The following is a 21728-nucleotide window of genomic DNA, read 5'->3' as shown; positions in this document are numbered from 1 at the left end:
AATAACATAGCAACGTGCCATCTTGTTTTTAATTTAGAGTAGATGATTTGTTTTCTGTCAGTTATTTGTACTGTTGATTAAATGAAAAATAGGTCTTGAGAAGGAGAATCAGCATGGGTATGAAAGTCCTGTTCTGTGAAGTCATAGCTGAAGCTCCCTGTATTGGATGTGAAGAAACATATTTTCAGTTGTATTATCCAAAGTGGTTTGTGGTGGTTTTTGGTTTTTTAATGCGAGCAGAAATGTTTAAGTGTTAAAAATGGCAGATTCACACATTTTGGGGCACATAATAGTTCAGAAGTGCAGGCACCTGTTGAGGAAAGTCTGATTTCTTGCTACTTGATCCCTCTGAGCAAATTTGTTTGTAATATTGGCACAAAATCTTCAGAAGCAGCAGTCTTAAAATATCACTCATTCTTTAGTACCAGTATATGTTTGAGTGTATTTATGTTGTACTGTTGGAAAGCTTTATATTTTGTTTGGAGATCTGGAATACTTTTCTGTTTTCAGGCAATTTTTATGATTCCTACCAATCCCCCTCCAACATTCCGGAAACCAGAGCTCTGGTCAGACAATTTTATGGACTTTGTAAAACAGTGTCTTGTTAAGAGCCCGGAGCAGCGTGCCACTGCAACACAGCTTCTGCAGGTCTGCCTTTTCTTACAAGAACATAAGCTCTAGAGAAGGCTTGCTAGGGTAGGCAGTGCTACGTGTCTTTTGGTGTTGGTTTCATTTCTTGCTGCTCCTGCTCGCTACAGATTTTACTTTTTAATATCTCATTTTAAAATTTTTACACTCAACTTCATCTTTTCTGTTCTTTTCTAAGAACCAGTCTAACTTCAACTTCCTCTCTTTGTCTTCTCTGGGTGTGTGGGTTTTTTTTTTGTTTGTTTGCTTTGCTTTTGAAGGACTTTGGGGGTTTTGTTGTTTTGGTTTGGTTTTTTTTTTTTTACTTTCAAATTTTCACCAGCACTGCCAGGAAACTGCCTCTTAAAACACTAAAAAGCAGAGGCTAAATGAAAGTGGTTGCTCAGAATGGTCTAGGCATGGTGGTGATCTGTGTAATTGGTTCTCAGCAAGAGGCAAGCGGAGCTGTGAGAGGGGAATGAGCCCAAGGTCTGAGAGCAGTAGTGCCTTTGGGGCACGATCGTGTCTGGAGGGTGGGAGATCTTCCTCCTGTGCCAAACAGGAGTGTTGGATTTTAATTTTAGTAATGTATCAAGTTAAACCTTAATTTTGATTGGAAGTAGGCCATAGTAACAATGTTTTATTGTTATATCTTAGTTTGGATGCAGTGCTTATTTGTTTTTAAAATACTTCTCAGCATCCATTTGTTAAAAGTGCCAAAGGAGTGTCAATTCTGCGAGACTTGATTAATGAAGCAATGGATATCAAGCTGAAACGTCAAGAGGCACAGCAGCGTGAACTAGATCAAGACGATGAGGAAAATTCAGTGAGTATTTAATAGTAACAGTGTACAAAGTTCAAATTCTTGCTCCTTTCATAAAGCTTAGCTGCTTTGGTTTTCGGGTTTGAAATATTTTGTCCAATCGCCTGTGGATTTGACTTGGTTGTCAAGTTTTCTACTTTATGACTGCTTAACCTGATGCTTGGTCCCTGCTCAGTCTTTATATTTGAGTGGGATAGCCAGCATGTATGTCTTACTCTTTAGCTTATATAGTGATTGAATAGGTCTACAAAGTAAGGGTTGATATATCCGCAAAAGACTCTTATTTATTTTCCCAGTTGGATTACATTATTTATGCAGTAATGAGAATTTGTCGTTGTAAATTCAGGTCTTAGATTGCTCTCCTGGTATAAAATAATAATATCATCTGTGATGCTCTATAATATAAGTATGTTTTGTTGTTTTACGATTGTTGTGCTTTAGAACCCCCCTTATAGAAACTTTCTACTACACAAGAGCAACCGACAGAAACTTGAGGTGAGGGCATGGCAAGTATTCAGGGGATTGCTGTGAATTTAAGTTTGAGCTCCTTGTTTCAGTGGTTACAGCATGTGAATATGGAAAGCATGTTGAAAGCTGGTTTTTGAGCCTCTGCCTGCTTCAGCCCGAATAAATGAAATGAAAAGGCATTGAATGCCAGTCCTTTTCAGAGGTTAAACTCGAATGGCATGGTCCACAGTATTTATGCTGAAGACATCGCTCATCTAGTTTTCCAGTTTAGGACCATCTGTTTATTCAGTATGGAAGTAACTTTATTGGTCACGTTGCCATGATGTTGACTTTAAGAGTATTGTCTCTACCCTCTCTTCCTCGTTTCTGACTGATCTGGAGTCGCGTTGCTGAGAGATGATGTCTATGGACTTGAATGGTCTCTGTTGGTGTGTGTGTGTTCCCGAAGCTTCTCTACTCTGTGTCTTACTAGCAGTAAAGTGTTCCCAAGCACTTCTCAAGTGCTGTGGAAATTTCTGCTGTAGTCCTTTGTTAAATGATGTGTAGCTGACGAATTTATTATTACTTCTCACCCACTCATCTCCACATAAAATTACTTTTTCTCCATTAAGATTTTGTGTAGTTTTCTCCTCCTCTTGCTATTGGTTTTGAGGTTGGGAAGATTACATAGATGCCCTTGACAGAACAGATAAAACGTGTGGAACACCAGAACATGGGCGGGTGTGCTACTTTCTTTCAATGACATTGAGGTGGAGTATTACAGCTTGATGTGTGAGACCTGTGTTTTCCGTCTAACACTAATACAGATCAGTAAGTCCATGATCACATGTAAAGAATTGTGAACTTTGTCCTTATAACAAAACATGAGCATCTCATCCAAGGTGACATTTCCAAAAAACTGAAGAAACTTTGACCTTGTTCTTCATGAAATCCTAGCCACATACGTAGTTAGGGATGAGCATCCCACCTAATGCAACTACCTCTGGCTAATGTAGCTATCTGCCAGGAAGCTGTCCTACCAGAATTTCAGGAGCTTGTGTTTCCCTGCAGTGAGTCTCTTGAGCCTTGAGAGCAATAATTCAAGCTTCTATAATATTAGTACCTGTTTACAGATGGAAGGATAAGAAATAATTTTCATCTGGAAAAAATGACTAGACTTTGACAATTAATTCCTTTTTAAAGATTTGCAAATTTGGTTCTTTTTTCTTCAGTGCATCTGAAGTTTATAGCAAGTAAAACTACCTAAATGTTAAAGACAGACTCCTAAAAAAATAGGGTGGTGTTTTTTCTTCAGTGTGCCACATGCACTGCAGACTTAGACCTGTTGCTCTCTAATAACTACTGACCCCTCAGTGCACTGTACCACTAGAGATAGGGGGTTTAGGTCAACTGTTAAAACCGACAGCATGAATAGAAACACAGATGACAGAATGAGTATTATAATCTACTCTTATGGACAGCTCACCAGGTCAGAAATGAGATACAACCTGCATTGAGAAGCTTCTGCTGATTATTTATCTGTTCTCTTATTTATCATGCTGTCAGAAAAGTATGAAGACTTTTCATTACCTGTTTGGAGATGACGGGGGAGAACTATGCATCAAACAAAATGTTGCTTCTATGTGTATTTGTAAAAATCTTTGAATTAGTAAGACTTGCCAGTGTCCTTGAATACAGGCATTCTTCAGGCGACTTCACCACTATCAATAAAAATGTATTTATGGCATCCTTGTACAGGAAGAAGATGAAACGGATTCAGGTACCATGGTGAGGGCGAGTGGAGATGAAACTGGTACCATAAGAGCTGTCAACACGATGAGTGATGGAGCCAACACAATGATAGAACACGATGGCACCTTGGAATCCCAGTTGGGTACAATGGTCATAAACACAGAAGAGGAAGAGGAGGAGGGCACCATGAAAAGTAAGAAAACATCTTTTACTTCTAGAATATTACTTAGGGCCTAATGTAGGCTGTGATATTTTTGGTAGCTTGTCATAGCTTTTGGTTGTAGGGAGCTAGAACTCGGGTCGATGCCCTCTGGCAGTGGAGGGGAGGCCCTTTCTAGGTCCTAGTCTGAGGCTGTTCTTTGTAGTCTTGCATTTGGTATAGCTAATGGGTTATGGACAATTTCTGTAAGCTTCTTGTGCTGATTGAATAAGATCTGATTCTAGCTAGTGTGGGGACTTTTGTTGGTTCTCTCCTGTTTTGTCATCTTCACAGAATGTAGGGGAAGGGAGGCTGTGCATAGGGTTAATAAAAAATGTGTTGCTTTAGAAGGTGATCTGGCCGTAACCTGGCATCTGAAAACAGCAAGACTGTTTCAGAGCTGATGCACCAAATCAAGGGCTACATTTGTGAAATGAGAAAGATCTTGTGTGCTTCAAGCACAGCAAGGCACACAGTGGGAAGAGCTAGCATCTCTTCTTTAGTGTTACTTTAATCACTAAGGACAACTGAACAAACTCTCTTGCTGTTCTGAGACATTCAAGTAGAAATGTATTCTGCCCTAAAATAGAGAAGCTTACTAAAACGACAAGCCTTGTCAAAGAATGCAAGTTTTAAAATGATGTGACTTTGATCCCTGATAGTCTGTGGAAGACCTCACAGCTGGAGCTGAAAAAGGGTTAAAAGTCTTTCTTTGAAAGAAGTGGCAGGGAGACCCTCCCTGGAAAAGTATGACTAGAAGGAAAAGAATATTTATTTTTTTTCAGTTATGGATTCTCATAGAAATCTGTTCCCGCTGCTTGGATAGCCTCAACAATATCGAGGCGGAGGTGGTCCTGGCTGACTGGGCTTGCCAGCATGGATGTCTGTTCAAGGACCGAGGAGAGTGCTGAGTGGGGGCTTGGCAGCAGCAAAGTACAACCATCCATAGGCAAGGCTTGTTCTGTTGGCTCTTGTACTGCTTCTGAAGGTTTCCTTGGCCGTCAGATTTTGAACCTTCAGCTATTGCAGGAGATAAAAAAACTACTCAACACATTTTGCAAAACCCTTTTCTCAGGAATTTCCACGTTGAAATATTCCATGTGGGGGCCCTCTAGAGCTTGTGCAAAGATCCTGCTCTTGAGAGTGACGTTTCAGCAGAACCCGTTTAAGTTTTCTGAACTCTGGCAAACACTGATTCAGCACATTAAAAAAGAGGTGTCAGCCCATGTAGCAGCTTGTGGCAACAAAGAAAGTGGTGTAACAGCATCAGGGTTTGAGGATCAAGCTCTAGGAAGGACATAGATGCTTAGAGTAGCTTAAAGGTGCACAAAGATTGGGAGATGTTAACAGCCTTAAATAAACATAGTGAAGTTGCAGTTTCTTTACAGACAGGCAATGCTGTTAGTTTCTCACCATCAGCGTGTATTGTTCCATTTAACGATTCACAATAACGAGTTTTATTGCCTGCGATGCTCCTGTACTGGCTACCAAAGGTGTGCGCAAGTAAAGCGCCTTATTGGTCTGTCTTCTTGGGTTTAACATGCTTATCTTCTCACCAGCCTTTTAAGATTGCAGCGCTTGTAACTCAAAAGCATCTAATGCTCTCTGCAGAGTAGTGTACGGGGGTTTGAGGAGGTGCCTTTGACCACCTCTGCCTTGCAGGGCCACGGTCGAGCGGAATCAGTTAGGAGGGTATAGCAGGGTCTTTGATACCGCGTGGTATCTAACCTCGAGAGGGAGCTCCACGTCAAGCTCTGAGAGCTCTGGGTCTGTGACTAGAAAGTCGAGTTTTCATTTTACCCCCTCCTTAGACTTCAGACTTCTTAACAGCGCTGTTCTTGGCTGCTGCTGGCTACCAGTGCCTGAAGCTGTGCGTGCGGCACAAGTGCCTGAGCAGCTCTGCCTTCTGGAGGAAGCATTTGGGGGTCCTGGTGCAAGCGATGGGTGGCACTGGTACCACTTCCATGTCAACGGGTTTCCCACAGTGGTGTCTGATGAAACCCAGCTGCACTCAGTGTTCTCTGCTGCACCTTGTGCTGCATTTTAATAACTTGCACCTTGATTCCAAGGCATCTGACATTAATGAAAATCTTTGTACCAGACTAAAACAATTTTTCCTTAACACCTTATTCTTATTCTTCTCCTTCCCCAGTAGCATAATTCTGAAATTCTGGCTGCTGCACAGAGCAGTTCTGTGATTGTTTCTTGGACGTACTGCAAGGCAGCGTCTTTGAGCAGCTTGCCCTTCATGTGCATTGCCCATAGCTCCATTTTTCAGTTTGCCATTTCCATATTCATGTCCATATCCATGAACATGTCCATGTTCATATTCAATGTTAACATTCAGTTAAATTGATTTAACTGTAAAGCTCATCAGCCAGCTACAGAACTCTCTGGAGGGAGTTCTTTTTGTAATCTTAAATATAAATGTATTATTGCTGTTTGGAAACCACGGAGTTTGAAAAAGCTTCATTGATTCATATGTTTAAAGACATCTATATTTCACTTGGCAGCTTGTGTTATGACTCACAATAAAACCTGGTTTAAGTCAATAAAAAAGTTCTGGTTTTTCTTGGATGGCATTGTAGAATTTAGCTTCCCGAGGTGTCTTGGGCTTTTTAACTGCAATCTTCTGAGCTTGTGTTCTAGCTGTTCCTCCTACTTTAAAAAAAAAACAAACAAAAAAACCAAACCAAAAACCCTGTCTCTTCACCAGTTCTTGGTTTGGTTTTATTTCTTTTTAATGTAAAAAATGTTTATAGGACATTGAAATATGATTCTTTAGATAAGATTGTGTCAGGAATCTCTAGCAAACAAGTTCCAGTAGCCTTGAAAGTGATTTCAATTCATGACTTTTCAGGCTCAGAGGAAAAGTGTTCTTAAATTATAGGGTTTTACATAGTGGGGCAAGTTTTGGTTTGTAGTCAATTGAGCTATAATTCTGTTTGCTTAAATTCTTTCATTTGCTTGGCTTTTTTCTGGGCACTGAATATAAATACTCAAGCAGCATTAAAAATGTCACTGTGACATTCTGTTACACATTTCGAAAGCACTGAAGTGATTGCCTGAAACCACAGATACTAAATTGTGCTGCAACACATTTTACTTATAAATCGATTGCTATCATTACTTACGGATTGCAGTTAAACTATTCCAAGAAAACTTTGGAAGTAGCTGAAGAACTATAGATGAACAATGCTTTGTAATAACAGACATTTCCATTGGGCTTGAGAGCTGGAATAACTTTTGAACCCTTAATATGTCTAAAATCTTTTCTTCAAATTTTCTATGGGAGAAGATATAGTGGTGCTAAACAGTGCAGCATTTTTTACTGGGGGTTTTTGTGGGGTTGGGTTGTTTTTTTTTTGCTTTTTCTATTTTATTTGTTATAGGTCCTTAGTGGAAACTTGGCATGAATTTGTCCTTTGATTTAAAGAGTGGAACATAATCTTATAATAAAGCAGATAAACATATTGCCTTCCTTGGACACTGCAATATGATCAGATCCAAGTGAAATAGAATCTAGTTTGTCTAGTACTAAAATCTGTCCTGTTTTCTATTTTAAAGTGCCTCTTGCTTGTTTAAGCACCAGATAAAATGACACTGGAGAATGTAGAACTACCAACACTGGTGTGAGTTTTTTGGGTTGAGATGAATGAGGGATCTGGATGTGGTGGAAGAATTGTGGGTGTGGGATTTGTGTTAATGCGGCATGCAGTCAGTAGAGCATCTGGTGCAGAGGTCAACCAGAAGCCCTAATAATTCTGTTGCCTCTACTTTGATAATGTAATGTGCAGGTAAAAATTCTTAATAGTTTGTGAGTGTTTAAAATAAAAAATTCTAGGCTTCATTCTCATAATACTGTTAGGGTGGTTTGGGTTTTCTCACGGCTTTGCCGTGCCCGTGCTGCTAAGCATGGTTGTGGCCTTTTAAAAAGATGTTTTCCCTATTGAGGGTAGATTGGGTTTCATTAGTAAATTAAATGAGCTAAGATGCAAACTTGGCAATTTCCTATTAGAAAAATGATTCAGACTAAGCTTGTTAGTCTTGGTGGCTTTGTGACACATCCCACGGGTGACACTTAAACCTAAACCAGAGAAGTATTGCTGCCAAGACTTGGGGAAACTTTTTTCTGTGCTAATTAACCTGTGATTTTTCATGCAAAGCAATGACTGTAAAAGCTGTAACGTGAACAGCAGGATGAATATGGATGGCGGAAGGTTTATGTGATTGCACTAGTATAATAATTGAATAAAGTATTACTAGTATGAAGCTGAGGTAGCCATAGGTGGTGTAATATCAGATGTTATCCCCAAAAAAATGCAAATACATGTTATCCAAAGAGCCGATGCAGGTACTGTCAATAATAGCTCCACGTCTTGTCAGGATTTATGTTAGTGTGCGTCAAATACATTTGCTGCGTTTTGCCTCTGATTTTCTCCGTGGATGATGGCTCCTTGTAGTTGCTTCCCACTAGTCAGCGTTATTAATGTCCAGTGGTACAGTTCTGTGCTTAAAATAAATCGGTCCATTTAGCCATGATCAGACCATAAAACACACATTGTTATGCATTTAAATAACGCACTGTTTATAGAAACACATGCATTGATTAAATTGTTCTTGAACGGTAGGAATCACTGTACTGCCACTCTTGAGGTGCAGAGAATACAAATCTTCCCAGATAAGTCTTCCAGCTGTGTTACTTTTTGACTTTTAATAGCAACTTTGCTGGCAAATTTGACATAAACAGCGGCCAGCACAGTGTGTTTAAGAAAGTCAAGTTGTGCAGACATGCAGACGGTATTTTTGAGCAACGGGAGGAGTTGTATGTGCTGGCATTTTGTTGTGGAGTTTTCGCTGTAGGTTTTGGTTTTTCTGTTTGAATAGTGGCTCTGGACCCCAGAGCGGCGTGCTAGCAACCGAAACAGTGGTTCTGCGTAGACTGAAGCATGAAGAAGAGTTAAGTCTGGGATCTAAGTTGGATGCTTGTCTGCCTTTGGTTGTCCTGAGTATTTGACAAAGCTTTAACGCTAAGACAAAGTTAATCATCTGTTAATATTTATCTTTTCAGAGATACTGAAATTGGAGAAAGAGGTGTATGTGTTTAACACAGCTATTCCAAAGCACACCTGTGTTTGTGATGGTGGGGGATTGAAAGTAGGGGGATTTTTTTCTTTGGACAGAAGCATTGTCTTGAGGAAGATGGGACGTATATAGCTAGCAGAGTCCTGAATAGCATACAGGAGGCAATAATATGCTTCAGGAGACTTAAGCAAGAGACAGAGGAGTAGTAAATCACTTAGTAAGTATATCTCTGTCCCATATGCATGCATATATTTGCCTATACAGGCAAACTAACCTATTTGTCTCTTCTAAGAATAAATACACTTCCTGTTCAATCAGAATAAAACCTGGAGAAAACTTTGCTCCCGAGCAGGAATGAAAACTCTATAAACTCTTTAAATTCCTTAATTGCAGAAGTTTAAAGTGGATTTGTTTTTACCAGCAGATTTTCAGGCTTCAGGAAAGAAATATTCATTGCCATGTTGTTTTCTGTTTTCTCCAGACAAGCAAATGAGTTTACAGGTTGTGAATAAAATGTTATTTTATTACGTTAACAAATGCTTACTTGGCTATATGCCATTTGGGGGGCCTGATCTGTTACGCACAGTATGCTGGACCTGAAGACTGCATCCCTGTTGATGTGGTGGTTTCTTGTTAAGGTTCATCAGAACCTGAGTTGGATGAGGCAGGACGTGGAATGAAGTTCTTTCTTGATGCTCTTTCACATCTCGCTGCCTGTGTTACACACTGTGGTTGCTGGACTAAATAATTTATGTAATTACATGAAAGACAGAAGGTGTCCAATGAAAATTTGCAATGGAAGAAAGCTGCTGTATATTCATAATCTTTTCTGTTTTTTCAAGTAGAAGAGAGCCAAAAGGAGGTAACTTGGTCTTAAACAACTTTAATTACTGTGAGGATTTCCTCCTCTTTTCAGAAAGGGTCCTTGATTACATATACTGCAGCTTTGGATGAGTGCTGGTACTCTTCTCTTCGGGTGGCTTTCATGCCTTATATTCGTTAAAAGAGATTAATTAGAATACCTAGTGTTGATCTTTATGGTCATTTAGGAGCTCCTTCTTCATAGCAGGACCTGTCAGGTATGTTCTGCTTTGATTTAGTTTGAGATAGGCTGTAATTATGGGAAGGCTTTTCCTCATAAGTTTCAATGGATAGGAAGTGTTATGTGGTCTGCTTTTAATATGAGGAAATCTCAGCTAGTGTTGCCATGGGGTGAATTCATTAATGATGGAGCACTTTTTGCTCTGGTTGAATAAATTGGCATCTCTCTGCTCTGCTGCATAAAATGACTCAGTCCTGTTCATATTGTACAAATTATGCTGTCCAGCTGCTAAAGTTCATCTGTGATCTCTAAGAAATGGCCTGAAGCAAATAAAACTGCAATTCCATTTGAAATTTAATATTAATGAAGTGTTGCTTGCACATAATCATCAGGCGCTGTTTTCTGTATCCGAAGTGTGTGTGCGTTTTCAGTCTTAAAGTTACATTAATTCAATCGGAAGCAGCCAGAAGCTTACTGAGACTGCCAGGGACTGAGCCTGTTATGTGAGAAGTCAGTGAGATCTATGCTTATGTGGACCACTAAAGTGAAAGATGACATTGGCTATAAGAACTTCCTTTTTTTTAAAAAAAAAAAAAAAGAAAAAGAAAAAAAGGAGAAGGTGAACACCATTTGAACGTGGGAGAGCTGAGGCTTGCTCAAGAACAAGTGGTGTAGTCTGGCTACCCGTAAACTTCAGGCTGGAACTGAGTGGGTTTATAACTCCAGGAGAACAGCAAGGACAAAGCAAAGCAATTTGCTTTACAATGGATCTTGATCCCTCTGTGAAAGGGACTATATAATCTTGTATATGGTAGCTGGAGGCTGTGCTGCTTGTCCCAGGGGATCCTTTCTGGCACCGTGTCTGACTAAAGGCAGCCATAGCTCTGCTCTCTTTAAAGTTAACGTGTGTGCTCTTCACCGCATCTCTGCAGAGCTGTTTTGAGCTCCTGTGCACAGGCGTGCAGCTTTCTGAGCTTGGTGCAGGGCATTCACGATACTTTCCTAGCACAAAATGTTTAAAACTTAAAAAATTTTGGTTCTGTTGCTCCTGATGCCTCATCCTCACAAAACAAGTACTCTCCAGAGCCGAGGCCAGCTGTATTTCTAAAGATTGCAGCCTCCTGATATCTTGACAAATACATGTAAGCGTACCAAATATCGCAGCTTAGTTTGATATTGCTAATGTCGTAATTGATCACTTCATTGTCGTTGATTTACATTACCTGCTTTGTAGATTAATTTGTAATACCATCTCCTGACAGTTCCCAGCCACAACTCTAGCTCTGATTTTTGTGATACAAGGGGGAAATCTCACTTGTGGCTTCAAGAATAGGTATTTTAAGCATTAACTGTATAAACTGACTTGAGTAAAGAGCACACAAAATGTGCTCCTGAGGTTATCTTTCTCTTATGACAAGCTTTGTGACCCTGGAATAGTCACCCTAGGTAGATAATAGCAATCTCTTTCAAGAGCAAAGAATAATAAAATGAGGATTTTTCTGCTGTCAAGTTTGAGAAGAATAATTTTAGAGAAAAGCAGCAATTCTAGTTTCATTACTCAGCAAGCTTTTTCAGATAGATAGGAAGACTTCGTAAATCTCACTTTTCTTTTGAAGGCATCCTTTGAAGCTCGTGAGCTTCTCAAAATTTTCAATTGAGAGCTAATTTGACAAAGTTAACAAAATGAGTGCTTTGATTTCTGGGACTAGATGATACTGACTGATCTGGTTTCATGGGTATTCTTTACTGCTGGGGAAAAAAAAGAGTAAATCTTTTGCTGGTTTAATTGACTGTGTTGTTTCTTCTTTATCATTCTACTTTCTCTGCAGCATCGTAGGGAAATACAAATGGCTTGAAGGCTCTCCACGTTATCCTTTGTCATCTTTTGCTTGATTTAAGGCGGTGTTCTCTGCCTTTGGACCCACCAGTTTCTCATCTTTTTGTGTTCTCAGGTCCAGCAGTACATGGTGGTATACTTTTCTAAACATGACTTTATGCCAGGCAGTGCTTGTGAGTTTTCTGCAGAGGGCTTCTGCTTTTGGCTGCGTGGCCGGCTGAACGCCGAGCAGTCCTCCCGGTGCCTGCGGTTCTGCACAGCTAGCCCAAACCTGCGATTCTGCAGTCAGCTGGACTGGCTCCAGTAGAGCTGTAGTGTTCCATTTGTGTAATTAATACAGCTCCTAAAAGATGAATGTGTATCTAAATGGTAGACTGTTAATGGCTCTGGGGAGCTCTCACGGCTCATCCTTATAAGCAACTCTTTAGGTTCCAAAATAAATGCGTGGTGAAGCCTTTCTTGTCATCGCAGGGTGACCTTTTTATAAAAGGCTCTTCTCTGCCACAGTTGTGATCTCACTTTCTGTCAAATGTTCATATTTTAGTCTAACCCTGTAAAAGTAGGAAGTTAAATGCTTTTTGGCACTGACACGTTCAGTGCAGTGTCATCTTTCAGCAGCATCTGCTTCTGCAAATAGCAGTAATCGATTTTTGTCTTCAGCTGCCTGTTATCGAAATCTTAAAGATATAGCAGTATGTAGGATTTTTTTGTTGAATTAAAAGCAGATCATCTTTGGAAAGATGACGCTGCTGTTAAGTGCCAAGATTGATGAAAAGAAATCCAGTTGTGCTGGAATGATAATTGATTTGGTGTAATGTCTTTCTGTCTCTAGGAGTGTTTCTGTCTGTCTTGCTGCACATACACCCCTACTGAGATTATAGCAGCAACTAAAATTTCAGACATCTTAGATCTGTTTTCTGGCTATTTTTCATTTTATATTATCTTTTTTCCCCATTTTTTGTTTGTCGGTTAGCAATCTCCGTTTTACTCACTTTAAAAAAACCAACCAACACTAAATAAAGATGCAGCGTTACGTGTTGATGTGTAGAAATGTAGTAAAATTGGTGACTACTTGTCACGTGCATTGGAAAGGCCTGAGGTGACTGCAGGGTTGGAGGTGTCTGACGGTGGGTGTGAAGACTGTGAGTTGCAGAAGTGCTTGGCTTGGCAGGGACCTCGGGAGGTCATCGGTCCTGTTCCCTGTGCGATGTCAGGTGTGATTGCTTAGGGCTGTGCATAGTTGCTGCAGCCCTGGTATAAGCAAACAGTCTTTTTTTTTTTCTTTTAAGAAAAAAGGTAGAAATGAACTGAATAAGCCAATGTCAATGGAGTGAAACGCTTGCTTTCAAAGTTTCCTGTACTACGAATAACTGTTTTCAAAACACAGAATACAAGCTTGATTTAGATTTTAACTTTTTTCCCTAGGAAGCCTGCATTCCTGACACCTAGGCTGGCTGTCAGTAAGCTGCGTATAGTAGCCTAGGTAGTTGTGAATCTCTCTCTACAAAATTTGTTGGTGTTAAACATTGACATGATCCTCCTTCTTCAAACAGGCTAGGCTGCAGCAGAATACAAGGGGTGTATTTACTTCATTCTAAATAAATGTTTGATCGCTTAGCAGTAATTGGATTGCTATTGTATTTCAGTAATTATTCCCAACAGCAAATCTGTTCTCTGCTTTGCAGACGTGTTCCCTAACTGACCTTCACGCAGCCTGTCTGAAGGTGTCTGTCTTGATCTAAGCCTGTACAATGATGGCTTTTGTGGTTTTTTTTAAAAAGGGGAACTACTGCCAGGGGTAGAATAATTTGTCTTTGCTCCAGTTGTCATGGTGCAAAAGTATAAGCACTTCAGTTCACGCTTGAGCTTTTAGCTGACCCTGGAGAGGCAGTACGATGCAGTGGTTTTTGCAAAGGCATCGTGACATTTCAGGCTGTATAGAACCACACTTCTCTCAGTATCACAACACAGATATCCTGCCAAGATCTCTCATACTTCGCGGAAATTTTTTCTGTGTGTAATAGGTCTATAGACAAATAACTTCCTGAATTACCTCATAGCTGACCAAGGTATTCATGCTCTTGTCTCAAGTTCAGACAGTTTGCCAGGCAAGTTCTGGATCACTAGATGGCAATTTTACGTGCAAGAATAATATTTGGTGATTAAATCTTAATGGGTTCTCACAATAGCTAGTACTTTTTCAAGAGGAAAGCAACACTGAGTATCCTTGGTGAGAATTTTCTTGTGATAGCCTGCCTTCTGTACAAACTCTTCGGGGAGAGTCTGCATTACGCAGACCCCACAAACCTATCAAAGGGTGGCTCCATCTCCTGTGTGCTTGTCTGAAGCTCTAAACCTTTGGTTGATTGCCTGCCTGACAGATTATATTTCTTTCAAATGTATGGCATTCAACAGTGAACTTACTTTCACAGCCCAGACTTAGGTTATTCTGAAGCCATTTCCTGTTAACTGTAGTCCTAATCCTGCTTTCTGAAAATGATGATTTCTGTTTTGTCTAAAACATGTGTTTCAAGTATGAGTAGCGTACTCCAGTGTCTAGAGAACCATATTTTATCAGAATAAAAACATTTTACTAGGTATTGTTACAGCGCTTACTTCCGTTATGCTCACAGGTTTTTGCGAAGCATTTTATCATGAAGAGCAGCACAACGGCATTAAGCTGTGAGTCGTCCTTAGCTGCGTTTGTAGCTTCATGTTCTTGTGGTGCAGCCTGTTCGAGTGTGTTTGCTGTGCCAACCTGCCTCTTCATTTAGATGGAGACTCTTCACAAGATACTAGCTGCTCTGTAACTCCCAGGACAGGCCAGTTCTTAGTGTGAGTAGCCTGGGCAGCATCTGATGCTGTGCCAGTTGCACTAGTAAAGCAGTCTTCCTCTGGAGATGCTGAAAGTCTTTTGGTCTTGACTTGCTGTGGAGTTAAATTTTGAGTTTTCTTTCTGTGTTGGCTTTTATGCTGTCTGTGCTAGGAATCGATATTTTCATCCTCTAGCTTTTCATCACTTCCTTCCCTATTGCACTGTCGTCACCCTACAGCTGAAGCTGCCTTCTGTTCATGGAGCCACCTCCTTCCTCTCCAAAAGCACTAGGGATCTGCTTGGATCTGGGGACTTGTGACTCTGCGTTTCTCCCTTCAGTGATGGAAACCCGTTTCCCGAATGGATTGCTAGATTTATTTGTACGTAATGGTACTTAAATCACATGAGCAGGGATTCAGATGGTGTGGTGGCTAAAGAAGAAAGGATACGTTAGTGCTCACATCCCTAATCCCACCCGCTACCTAATGTATCTGGGCTCCCTGTGAGTGTGTAGTTTTTACTAGCTCATTGCTCTTAATGGATCAGCAGTGTTCTTGTTGTTGTTCTAACTTCTGCTTGTTCTAAAGAATAATTTAGACCAGTGAGAATAATGTGAATCTAGTTGCTCTCAGGCTTCTCTTGGCCATATCCTTTCTTCTCCCGTGAGTATGGGTGAACTCTTTTTTTTTTTTTTTTTTTAATTAAGAGTAGTTCTCAGGAGGCTTATGAGACCTGCTCTTCAAAATAAAAGTATTCATATTTAGGGGATTATTTTGACGTCTCTGTTTCTCTTTGTACCCTTGCCCATTCCTTATTACCCCAAGTTCCTTAAGCGCAGTCTAGAAGTGAATGTTTACTCTATATGTGTGGCTTATTTGAGTAATCCGCTAAGAATGTGTGTTCAGAGGAATTAACTTAAAAAAAGAAGACTAGGGCAGTAAACTTGAAAACTTACTGTTTGTAAAAAGAAAAAAAGAAGCTTTGCAAATTAATCTTGTATACCCAAGAAGTGTAGAACATGACTACTTCTACCCAAGGCAAGTTCTGTGATATTTGTGTGGTAGACGTCTTTGAAAGCCTCGCTTTTGTACTATTCTATTCATATATATATAAAGATGAGTTTCTGCTTCTAAAACAATGCCGTTTCGTTTTGGAATTTGGCATATTTTGCAGTGTGTGCAGCCTGGCTGGGATTAAAAAACCCAACCTCTCTAGTTGGTAGCTGTTTGGTTCTAGTATTCAGTGCATGAAGCTCAGTTACCTGGTAGCGTGCTTTGATGGATGGATTGCAGGTCTAGAGGCCAAGGCCTCCAGCATTGTAATCACTTGTGTGGTGGGCTTTAAGCTTCCCTTATCCAGTTTTCTCACTGGACAGTCAGTTTTATGATTGAAAAGCTACTGAAAAAATAGTACTTCAGCAAGTACTTTAGCAGTACTATGTGATTTAGTGTGTACTAAAAAATTGAAATCACTTTTGGGCATGATGTAAGGCTATATAACTGAAAATACATTTTTTCAAAACAACTGTTCTTTTTTATTTTTAATGTTTCCAGGGAGGGATGAAACGATGCAGCCAGCCAAACCATCATTCCTTGAATATTTTGAGCAGAAGGAAAAGGAGAATCAAATCAATAGCTTTGGGAAGAATGTATCTGGCCAGACAAAAAATTCATCTGATTGGAAGGTACCACAGGATGGAGACTACGAATTTGTAAGTCTATACTTTGAAATTCAATCAATGTGATAATCTTTAAAAGTTTTAGTCAGAGCTGCTATAAGATTATTTCTTGTTTTGACAGACTAATGGAAACTTGAGGAGATTCTAATTGCTAATGCATTTGAATGGGGCATTTTGAAAAACTCATTTGCTTTAGGTATTTCTCAGTAATCATAACCAGTCATTATCTGTATACTTGTTTAAAAGCAAACAAAAGAATAAAAAAGCCTGAGGATATGCAGGGTACAAGCTATCTTACTTTACTTCCTTATTATGCATTTAAAATAAAAAAATAGAATTCCAGGTGGCAGTTGGAAAATGCAAATTCTGAATGAGTAGTGTTTGGCAAGGAACAGTGTTAGAACCATTGAATTTCCTTGTTTTGCTCAAGCTTAGGCACTGGGTTTTGTTTTATTATATAAGTATCAAGCTTGTCTTAATTTCTCTTTCAAATCCTCAATTTCGGGTCCTAACTAATGTTTACATGCTCAGAATTTTCAGGAACTTTTCAGAAGTTCAAAGTAAGATCTATGATTTATAAATTTGATCTAGTTTTTTTTGTGAGGATGGAAAACTTCTGGTTTGAGTACAAAATGCCAGAAGATGCATGCTCTGCTGAACACTGTGTGCTCGGCTGCATTTTCTTTTAATGATACTTCACTGCAAGCACTTTTTGCTTGAAGTGCGTTGTACGCCCTTCCGACGTCTGCTCGTGTTGCCCGTGGTTCAGGTTGTCACGCTGCGTTCGGCAGTTGGTGAGATTCACTCCACCTTCACAAAGCAGTGTGGAAAGCGAAATCCCTCTGCTGGTCACGACTCGAGGAGATGCTTTACTTGAAGGCTGGAATAATAGCTGGAGCCTTTCGTTCTCTTTGTACAGATTGTATAGACTGCTGCTGTTACATGTATTTTGTTGTCTTTGCTGTTGCATCTCAGATTTTCTTATTTAGGCTGGAAAGGGTGGCTAGCTGAAGGGACCTGCTGCATATCCCCTCTTGTAGCCCTTTGTACTTATGTTTAGCCTGAAGGCTTGAAGTCATTGCATGACCTGCAAGCTGTCTGTGTAGAGTCAGATACTCGGTTTATCTTCTTCACCTTACATACGGTAACTTAATTTAATGATAAACAATTATTTTTCAATGTGTGGCCTTTCCCAGGAAAGATGCACTAGTTTGGAGTGTCTTAGAAGTTTTTTGTAGCCTGCAGAAGATGGCCCAAAGGGAAGTTTGCTGTAATCATTTTACTTTCTAATTTGGTTGATAACAAGTTTAGCAATTACCCTTATTTCCCCTGAGTAGGATGTATTCCACTCTGCATACAGTGAGCTGTAGGTGCAGGCTAGACCCAGCAAGCAGCACAGACAGCATGGATGAGGAAAGGTCAGTGCCATTCCAGTACCTACAAATATTTTTAGAATGTGCAAAGCAACTGTTTGACATGCACGTGATCTTGTTTACTGATCTCCATTAGTACTGAAGTATTGCCATGTGCATAGATCACCAGTGCGCTGGAAGCAATAAAAGCAAGCAATAAAAGCTAGCAATAAATCGGGCTTTGGGTCACCTTCATGTAGTAATTTGTAGAAATTTTGCTTCCCAGCTGTACATATTTCTCTGGTTCAACTGTGTATGACTATACCAGCCTGTCTTGCATACAGATTTTCTAACAGAGCTACTTTCTTTTCTGTAGGATAACAAAAATGTGGGAAAGCAACCTTAATAAACACTCATGGGTATTTATTTGTATAGTCTTTATCTGAGGGATAGTAGCAGTAACTTATGTTGTGTAATGTATTCAAAGATTTAGAACTGGGTATTTTTCCTGTTTGGCTGAAAATGAATCAATGTGATGGCTAGCGGTGGGTAAAAATCATGTTTATTAATGTTTTATTAATTGAAAACATCAATGCAGTAAGCATTGTGGAAGAAGAAAAAAAATAGATTTGTTAGGCATATCAAGTCCATGTGTCCTAGACTTGCCTGCAGCTATAAATTATTTCTGCATTGTCAGAGTAGGCAGGTTTGAGCAGAATTTGCCTATAGTTTGCAGGATTCCAAGTAGAGGTGAGATTAGCGAGATGCTGGGTGAATGCTGCTTCCTCCTGGGCCGTAGGAAACAATGAAAATATTATTGTTTTGCGCTACTGCAGACTAGATAAATACACCTTGTCTTGTGTTCTGTATTCTTCTCCCTCCTATGTGACTAGCACCTGGAGTCTCCTGTCTTCCAAAAACAAAAACAAACAAACAAAAAAAGGCAGTATTAAATTACGAAAGATTCTTGGTCTTTTCCCCTGTGGCAAAACCATTTGGCCTTTTCTTGACTAACATTGTTCCTCTGAAGCAGGCAAATAAGACACTATTTATATCACAATGGCAGTGTCGTGTCAGATGAGGGTTAGGCTGAGGCAGCCCTATCCACTGCATAGCTGAATCACCAGAGATCCTGTTCTAAAAGGTGACGGGCTCCATTCCTCCCAAACGTGATGCTCTGGTTGTGGTCAGCGGGGGCAGAAACCCAGCCTATTTCCAACAGCGTATTTCCAGCCTTGGATTTCTGAGGTAGCAGTTATTAACTGATTAGTCAGTGCCCAATGGCCATTAATTTTTATCCCCACTCATGTTTGAATAAAGATCTCTAAGGATTTAAGCCCTGCTTGGTTATGTTTTCAAGAACATTATGATTTATTTAACGGGGTGGGGGATACTATGGGCAGAAATTCTTGCTTTTAGGTAGAATATAACAAATTCTAATACAAAAATGCTGCAGGGGTAGGCTGTTAATGGGCAGGCTGCATTGTATGTAGAATTCCTAATTGCCATAATCAGATTTCAGATCTTTTCTAGTTGAATTTAATTTTGCCAGTGAACATTAGTCACATACTGTTGCACAGACTTAAATTAATAATGCTAGAAGATTTGTTTAGACAATGTCATACATTTTTTCACTTTAATCTTTCAGTAGTACCGTTAACGTACGGCAGAATTAATTGTGCAGTGTTTCCTGCCCTTAGACCCAACAAATCTTTTGCTTACTCCTATTTTAAAAGTCTTTTAGCTGTTCTGAGCAGGTCGGTATTGTAGTATCAATTGTGGCTAAAGTGGGATTGCTTTTTTTATTTGGGGTTGGCTTTTTTTTTTTATTCTGGCCCTTCTTGAAAGGCACTCAGTCTTCCCAAACCTATTGTAACACATGTTCATGGATCATCCAGTCATGAATGTTCTGTATTACATCACTAGTCATTTTATTGAAAGCCTATTTTAATAGCAAATTAGCAGGTTGCAGTCATACATGGCTTACGGTAGCCATGACAATACTGAAACCTTTTCAGCTCTATCCCATGAGTGTGGTTTCACTGGCGAAAACGCGTGGCAGTAGAACCCCTCTCAATCTTGAATTTTGCCATCGTGACACAACTGCTCTTCTTTTAATACCCGTGGTGTTGAGCTTTGGGTTTGCTGTATCTCTCATTCATAGTTTTTCATATGTCAGTGAATCTGTGCTACTTAAGTATCCTTGGGGCTTGTTTTGGATGATGAGTCAAATTGGACCTGAACTTTTAACAGACACTAGATCGAGTGTACTGCAGGACATCAAGTCTTTCCACAGGCTTTACACAAGGAGCTGAAGCCATTTGCTCCGAGGCTGATTCCAGGAATTGTGTATCTGCTGACCGTGCGTGGCCTGTGTAAGGCAGCCTGTCAAGAGCATAGATGGTACAGATACTTACTTCTATGTTGTCTTTAGCTGCTCTTGCTATCTGTGCTTCCCTGGAGGAACACCAGGTGATAGTGGAGCTCTTGAAGGAAAGCGTTGCCATTCACCTGCAGGACCTCAGTGGAGAACTGCAACCAGCAGTAGCTCTTCTCTGCACTGGCAGTCGCCATCGTGCTGCTGCAGCTCTGGGAATGAATCTGACATTCAGAAACAAGGTTTATGTCTCTTTCCTAAGGACTCTCCTGTTTGCTTTGGGAAGACCTTGATTTGCTCATCTCTGCTAAGTCTTGGTGACTCAGACCTTTCCTATTCCTGCAGTTATCAAAAGCCAGTAGTTTGGGTCTGCCTTCACAGGTTCTCTCTTTGAAGCAGAAAAACTTTGGAGCAGATTTTTTTCCTTACAAAAATAAAATGAACAAATACCTTTGAGAGCACCAAGGTTTGCAGAAGTGGAAGGACTAGACGTGGCTAACTTCTCAGCTTTCTGTGAAAGGACTGCAGAAGGTGGCTGTTGTCGTGGCCTTTGTTCACAGGTTCCCCATGCTTTAGTCTGCTGTGAGCAAATTTGTGTTTCAGGTCTCGTGCTTCCGTGCTGTCAGTGCTGTTCACTGCACTAGCTCATCTTTTTAGCTCCCTTTGAGAAGTATCTCGTTGGCTGCTGATGGGAATGTCTTTGGACAGGAAAGATTGATGTGATCTCCCCCTACTCCAAAGCAGACTTTTATTGCTTTGCAGCGCACAGTGTCATCTGTTTCTCTACTGCTGGGGAAGACTGTCCTGCAAGCAGTGGAACTGTTGCTTCTGAGAATTTTCTAGGGCAAAAATGGAAGGATGAGCAGGAGGTGTTAATTGCCTCTATTAGGGGGAAGAATGCAGGTGCTGGTCAGCTGCACTTAATGTCAGGGCTGCACAGTCAGAGCCCTCATGTACAAGCAACAGTTCCTGCCTCCATCTCACCATCTGCTAGACAGGCAAGGGCAGGGAAGGGATTTGCTGAGTTAAAGGAGTTGGAGGAAGGGCTGGGTTTGATCCCACAGTTACAGATCACTTTCCACTAACCAGTTGTCCAGCCTGTTGCTCCCAAAGTGCTTGGGCTGTAGCTTGCTGTTTGATACCCGACTTCATTTTAAGGAGCACAATCCACAAAGGACTAATTTTGAAATGAGGCACCTTTGTTTCAAAAGCATCTGTAGACAGTTTACTGCGGTCTTTGCTTGTGTTTAGAAGCTCTTGCTCCAGTGTTCCTCTTCCTTGCACTGAGTCCTGCCAGGGGCTCCTTGGAGCAGGCAGCTGTAGGAGCTGGAGGTTCACCAAGCCCGTGGGACAAAGGAGTGAGCAGCTGAAACATAGTCCACGCTGGCAATTGCAATTTGTTCAGATAAGAGACAGAGCAATAGTCTGGGCAAACTGTTGAAGCAGAACATCGAGAAAACACTTAAATTTTAATGAAGTCCAGTTTCTAAAAGTATATGCGCATATTTTTGAGGTTTTGAATTATCTGCACTGCAAGAGCCGGTTTCACAACTGCAGCCTCCTTTAAATAACTCTGAAGAACTGTATGTCCGTTTATACTTCTTAGGAAACTGTGATGGTTTTTGTGTCTGTCTGGAAGCAGCTTCTAGCCAGAGCTTTTAACAGCTACTGCTTAGATCTTTCTTTTTTTTACA

The 21728-nt window shown here is 40.4% G+C and overlaps 1 protein-coding gene across 2 annotated transcripts in view; it reads left to right on the top strand.

The window, feature by feature from the left end:
• STK4 (serine/threonine kinase 4) overlaps window positions 1–21728 on the top strand; it is a 46577-nt gene that overhangs the window by 7034 nt on the left and 17815 nt on the right. For both annotated transcript variants that reach the window (XM_055722352.1, XM_055722351.1), the window contains exons 7-10: window positions 511–648; window positions 1325–1453; window positions 3656–3842; window positions 16181–16338. In XM_055722352.1, the coding sequence (XP_055578327.1) occupies window positions 511–648; window positions 1325–1453; window positions 3656–3842; window positions 16181–16338 (612 nt within the window). The remainder of the gene's footprint in view (window positions 1–510; window positions 649–1324; window positions 1454–3655; window positions 3843–16180; window positions 16339–21728) is intronic.

The sequence above is a fragment of the Falco cherrug genome, chromosome 10 (assembly GCF_023634085.1).
Source record: "Falco cherrug isolate bFalChe1 chromosome 10, bFalChe1.pri, whole genome shotgun sequence".
NCBI classification, from domain to species: domain Eukaryota; kingdom Metazoa; phylum Chordata; class Aves; order Falconiformes; family Falconidae; genus Falco; species Falco cherrug.
Note: the sequence above shows the minus strand (reverse complement) of the source record. Positions and strands in the feature narration are given on the sequence as shown.